This window comes from Penaeus monodon, unplaced genomic scaffold (genome assembly GCF_015228065.2).
Source record: "Penaeus monodon isolate SGIC_2016 unplaced genomic scaffold, NSTDA_Pmon_1 PmonScaffold_20415, whole genome shotgun sequence".
Taxonomy (NCBI): Eukaryota; Metazoa; Arthropoda; class Malacostraca; order Decapoda; family Penaeidae; genus Penaeus; species Penaeus monodon.
The window spans coordinates 1-6,101 of NW_023650164.1; the positions used below are offsets into that span (position 1 = coordinate 1).

General features: G+C 34.2%; 1 protein-coding gene and 1 long non-coding RNA gene across 2 annotated transcripts; one reads left to right on the forward strand and one right to left on the reverse strand.

Moving 5' to 3' along the window:
• Window positions 1-81: 81 nt before the first annotated feature.
• Window positions 82-727, reverse strand: LOC119569975 (the record flags this gene model as incomplete). The annotated part of the gene is given in 2 exon segments (XM_037917906.1): window positions 82-260; window positions 562-727. Coding segments are annotated over 2 exon segments (345 nt in total), but the record flags the coding sequence as incomplete, so codon positions are not given.
• A 1,056-nt stretch (window positions 728-1,783) lies between these two features.
• LOC119569974 lies at window positions 1,784-3,131 on the forward strand. Its single transcript, XR_005228343.1, has 3 exons — window positions 1,784-1,838; window positions 2,255-2,379; window positions 3,091-3,131. It is a non-coding gene; the product is annotated as an uncharacterized LOC119569974 (long non-coding RNA).
• The last annotated feature ends 2,970 nt before the right edge of the window (window positions 3,132-6,101 follow it).

Here is a 6,101-nt window from a genome sequence, read left to right on the forward strand (position 1 = left end):
AAAAATAAAAATAAAAAAAAAGAAAAAATAAAAAAAAAATAAAATTTGTAGCTAACCATATCCAAATACACCTGTAATCACTTCTCAGACTTTCTACGTCTGAGCAACAATAAGCCAGTCAGTAATCCGGGTTTCCTGAGAAGCTGCTTGGCTATGTAGTGGGGTGTCGCCAGACCTGATGCAGATATAACAGCAAGACAACCAACTCCCCCTGCCCATGGACACAGTACAGCAACTCCTCCACAGTTTAGTTTGAGCAGCTGGAAATATACAAATTATTATTCATACCCTTTATACATCCATTCACATTTTCTTCTGAAATATCTCTATATATCAACTAATTACCAATACTTTACAGAAGATTGAGATTTCAAATATATAATCTATAAAGGTCTAATAAAAATGACCACACTCATGCTAAATATATAGAATGTTCACCATACAAATATATAACTAAATGGAAAAACATTAATATCAATAATGCAACAACAAAAACCACTAAAAATGGTAAATAGAAAACAACTTGTAACCACCAAAACAGTTATGCAATAACTCTCTTACCACTGACAGCTGATATTTTGCAAGCACACTGATCAAGGTAGTGAACACAGTGTTTGGAGCATGGCAGACATACAGATGGCCAGTTCCCCCTGCTACAGCCAATACACTCACAGCGCTTGTTCGCACTACACCAACCACTACTGCATTTCCCCATTCTTGTGAAGAACTGAAAAAATAAAAAAACATGTATATATGGAGAGAGAGAGAGAGAGAGAGAGAGAGGAGAGAGAGAGAGAGAGAGAGAGAGAGAGAGAGAGGAGAGAGAGAGAGAGAGGAGAGAGAGAGAGAAATGTATTATATATATGTATATATATATATATAAATATATATATATAATATATATATATATAAATTTATATATATATAATATATATATAATATATATATATATAATTATATATATATAATATATATATATAATAGTATATATATATATATATATATATATATATATATATATATACATATATATATATACATTTCTCTCTCTCTCTCTCTCTCTCTCTCTCCTCTCTCTCTCTCTCTCTCTCTCTCTCTCTCTCTCTCTCTCCTCTCTCTCTCTCCTCTCTCTCTTCTTCTCTCTCTCTCCTCATATATACATGTTTTTTTATTTTTTCAGTTCTTCACAAGAATGGGGAAATGCAGTAGTGGTTGGTGTAGTGCGAACAAGCGCTGTGAGTGTATTGGCTGTAGCAGGGGGAACTGGCCATCTGTATGTCTGCCATGCTCCAAACACTGTGTTCACTACCTTGATCAGTGTGCTTGCAAAATATCAGCTGTCAGTGGTAAGAGAGTTATTGCATAACTGTTTTGGTGGTTACAAGTTGTTTTCTATTTACCATTTTTAGTGGTTTTTGTTGTTGCATTATTGATATTAATGTTTTTCCATTTAGTTATATATTTGTATGGTGAACATTCTATATATTTAGCATGAGTGTGGTCATTTTTATTAGACCTTTATAGATTATATATTTGAAATCTCAATCTTCTGTAAAGTATTGGTAATTAGTTGATATATAGAGATATTTCAGAAGAAAATGTGAATGGATGTATAAAGGGTATGAATAATAATTTGTATATTTCCAGCTGCTCAAACTAAACTGTGGAGGAGTTGCTGTACTGTGTCCATGGGCAGGGGGAGTTGGTTGTCTTGCTGTTATATCTGCATCAGGTCTGGCGACACCCCCACTACATAGCCAAGCAGCTTCTCAGGAACCCGGTTTACTGATCCTGGCTTACTTAAGTTTGTTGCTCAGACAGTTGAGAAATGTCTGAAGGTAGACTGATTACAGGTGAAAATATTGTATTTAGGATCATGGTTATAGCTGACAAATTTGATTTTTTTCATTTATTTACTTATTTATTTATTCATTTATTTATTGGTTCCTGACAGTGCATATTTCACAGGGTGTGTGACTTGCTTTCTGCACCCTTGCGACAAATATTAGTAGTAATTTTGCATGTGCATCTTTATTCAACACTGTAATCATTATATGGGCAGAGGATCATTTGAAATGTGTATTTTTACATTTTTGTCAGTTCTGATTAGGCACTGTTTCACTTATTTTTAGTAATATGACTTGCTCATTTAAATCGTAGAGTTTAAGAGACCTAATACATCAGATGTGAGTATTTGTATTTCTTTTTAAATTATTATATCGTCTTCGTAGATTATCACATTTTTTTTTTACAGAATGCCTCTCCACACATGAATGGGGAGACTGTAGTAACTACTAAGAGGTTTTCTGCACACCAAACAGAAAGATGGTATAGACCCTTAAAGGGAAGCAGTGATGCAATGAAACAAATCAGAAAAAAGTAAGCAAATAGTAAATTTATTTTATAGCAGTGAGATGTTAATTGCAAGTGTAATGATAATTAAAATATCATAGCTCTAGTTTGGACCATAAAAGTGCTAGAATGGTTATCCTTTGCCTTTAGGTCAGATTCTGTGGTATTTCTCAGATCACAGTTTGAGTTTTTGTTAACATTAGTCTAAGAGGTAGAAAAAAATCATAATACACAAACTAGATTTTTGAAAATGAGCTACAGTTTCAATATCCACCTGCATTCCATCTTCAGACCTGAAGATGGATTCCAGGTGGATTTTGAAACTATAATCTCATTTTCAGTAAATCTATAGTATCAGCACGGAAGAGTGTTTTACCATTCATTAGTCTAAATATGCTTGTCTTTTATATGTTGTAAATATTACATATTTTTTTATAAACAGTAAATTTTAACCACATCTTTTTTTATATAATTCATGCCCCCTAGGAGTAGCAAAGTAAGATTAAAAGATAAGTAGGATACTGCAAAGTTTCCACTCACTGGGTGAATAGTGTGTGTATAATAATGGAAATCATAATTCAGGAAATCTGATTAATTTTTTCTTTGTGTTTTACCCATTTTTCATCCTTTCCTCTTCCTTGTTCTGCCCCTGTTCCATCCTCTGCCTCCTACATTTCTCTTCTCTCTTTGACTTACTACTATGCAATTATGTGCTGATGGTTCTTGGAATGTTTACAGAAGAGCTAACAGAATGGAACGCAAAGCAATGCAAGAGCGTTTCAGAAAAGATCCCGCCCCCAGATTCCTTGTCCTCTGTCAGCTGGAGAGATGGGCCCTGTTGACCTGTTGATGTGACGCAACCATTGGGAGAAGCTGGACCTTCTAAAAGCCTACCATGAGCCGTGCTCAACAGCTAGTAAAGAAAAGTCTATTGTAACAGCTCACAAAAAGTAAAGGTATGTTTTTTAAAACAGTAGTTCCTAGGTTTTTTACAATAGTGATACCATTCTCAAACCTCCAACACTTCCATAACCCCATGTATGGGTATTTAATATCTTTATTATTTTTGTTGTTATCTATCTATTAGTATTTTTGCAGTGCCATGTATAAAAGAAGGGGGTAAAATTAAATTTTACCTTTGGGAATTTCAATGTTTTTTTCCAGGAACAACGTGCAGAAGAAGAAGAACGTGTCCAAGCAACAGAGCGCAGGCAGCACAGGCCTCGGAACAGGCTCGGAAGTCTCAGGCCCTTGAGTCACAAGTTTTGAATAAGGTGTCTGATATTCAGGTATGGCTGTGTTTCTATTTATGGTTTATCAGGATATCTAGTTAAAGTACTGTGAACATATACCTAAAGTAATTAGCTTACTGAGCAGAGGATCATCTTGGGTATCTCTCTTTTTCTTATTTTTACAAACTAGTATATTGTTTTAATCCTTTGTAGTATGATCTGTGCAGAATTTTATGAAAGGTCTCATATTTTTAATTTAACCCTTTCAATAATATAATGCCATTGTCATGGTCATGGTGGTAAGCCAGTTTCCTGTGGTTTGAACCTGTCACTGTTCAGCAACAAATAAACCATGTATGGCTTACCCCCTTAACCCAATGCCTGTGGTTTATGTACTATCCCCTGTAGAATTTTGTTGCATACAGATGGCACCACATGTGCTGAGCCAGCAAGGAGTCTATCAGTAGGCCTAGTGACCATGCCTGATATCCTCATTTCTTGAATTTGAGGAAAAGCATGTTTTCTCTCCAATACTATTAATGTTGACATTGTTATCATTCTTATTGATGATATGATTATAATTGTTACTAAATTTAACATGAAAAATAAAAAAATAATGAAATGAAGCTTTCAAAAAATAAAGAAAAGGGTAAATATGTGAGATAGGTAAGACAAATAATTGACTCCCTGGTGACTAAGCGCTTGTAGAGCCATCTATGTGTAAAGGCAATAGATAAACTTTTATACAGTGGGCATGGCATTGTAGTCTTCCCCCTTGCTAATTGTGTTAACCCAACTGCCCTGGATTTATTTTCTGTCCCCTGTAGTAGTATATCCTACAGTATGGGATTCATACAGTATCCAGTTTACAAAATGAATAGTGACTGATAAGCAGTGAAATATAAGAAAAATTGAATATCTCTGTGATAATGGTGACACACTGATTATGGCCTTGATTACACTCCATTTGGAACATGGAATGTCAAAGAAAATTGAATTTGTCTAAACATATGTAGATTGTTTCCTAAGAAGACAAGTAATAATCACTGTTGAAACTTCCTATTTTATTTTTGTAGATGCTAAATAATTCCTTTCATCAATTTTTTCTTCTAGGGCACAGAAAAATTGATCCAAACTCTGAAGAATCTGTGCAATGGTGATGGCATTGAGACAGACCTCTTTACATCGCACAGACTGTAATTAATCTTGCCCTCATGCACGTCAAGAACAGCTGTGGGAAAGACATGGAGGTTAGACTTCTTTTCTCCAATTTTATCTGCTGAAGCTCCCATTTATATGAAAGTGATGACATGCGAATTGTTGATTACCCTTGATAAATGAATGCTTTACAGAGTTTACTTTTTAATTCCAGGGTGGATTGCGAAAATTGTTAGGGAGTGGTGTTATGCAAACCACAGTTGATATCAATAATGACATCCTCCAGAGTCTCATCTGCACCATTATAACTCCAAACTTGTTGCACCTGGAGCTATTATGGGTCTTGGGTAAGATACCCTGAATATATCATATACCTCTGAGTTTTGAATAGATACGTGTATGTTCAAGTGAATATTTTATGTTGGGAAGTCATCCCTCTAAAGGATTTAAACTTCTGATAGGTTATTCGTCTAGTGGCCAAATGGAGGATGAAGAGGAGGAGAGCAGGGGGAGCAGCATCAGGGAGCATCATGTGGAAGAGGCAGTGAAGATGCTGAGGGCCATATCCCTTCGCCACAACCCAACCACTATGGCCCCTTCTTGCAGGAGACAGTCTTAGAAAAGTAAGTATTGGCAAAGTTGTTTACATAATACAAGTATTTTCATCATTCCTGTATTTTTTATGTGGTTTTAAAATTTACTGTCTACAATTTTTCCATATAGCAATTGCTAAAAAATAAAATAATAAATAAATAATAAAATAAAATAAGATGAGGACAGTATAATGAAGAAAATGCCTCACATAATAATTTGTACCTTACGAATTTGACATGTGAAAATACTTTTGCACATCTGAGCTTCATATAACATCCAGTTTCATTATAGATACCATTTTTTGAGAGAAAAGCATAGAGTTTATGCGATCTATTAAAGTGTTTGATTATATAAATTATATAATACCTTTCTCACTATCTCAACATTCTGATTCTGGTCTTTGCCCAAGAAAATGGCACAGAACCTATTTGGCTCTGTATTTTCTCTCTGCTTTAACAAGCCTTTTGGAAGAACCATTATTAGTATTTCATAAAAAAAATTTTCTTATATTAGGAGAGTGCTATATTTATGGATAAGAAATGCAAAAAACAAGATAGGAATTAGGGAAAAGGTATAGTTATATTGACGCTAAATATTGTATGTCCTAATAATGTCACAACATTTTTTGTGTATATTGTCAAGTGCAAGGTGTCAATCAAATTATTTCAATTTTGGGATTTTTAATATATTCTGATTAAATGTTTATTGAAACTGATGAATTTTAATGACTAATTCTTTAATTAATTAAAATGGATTTATTGAATG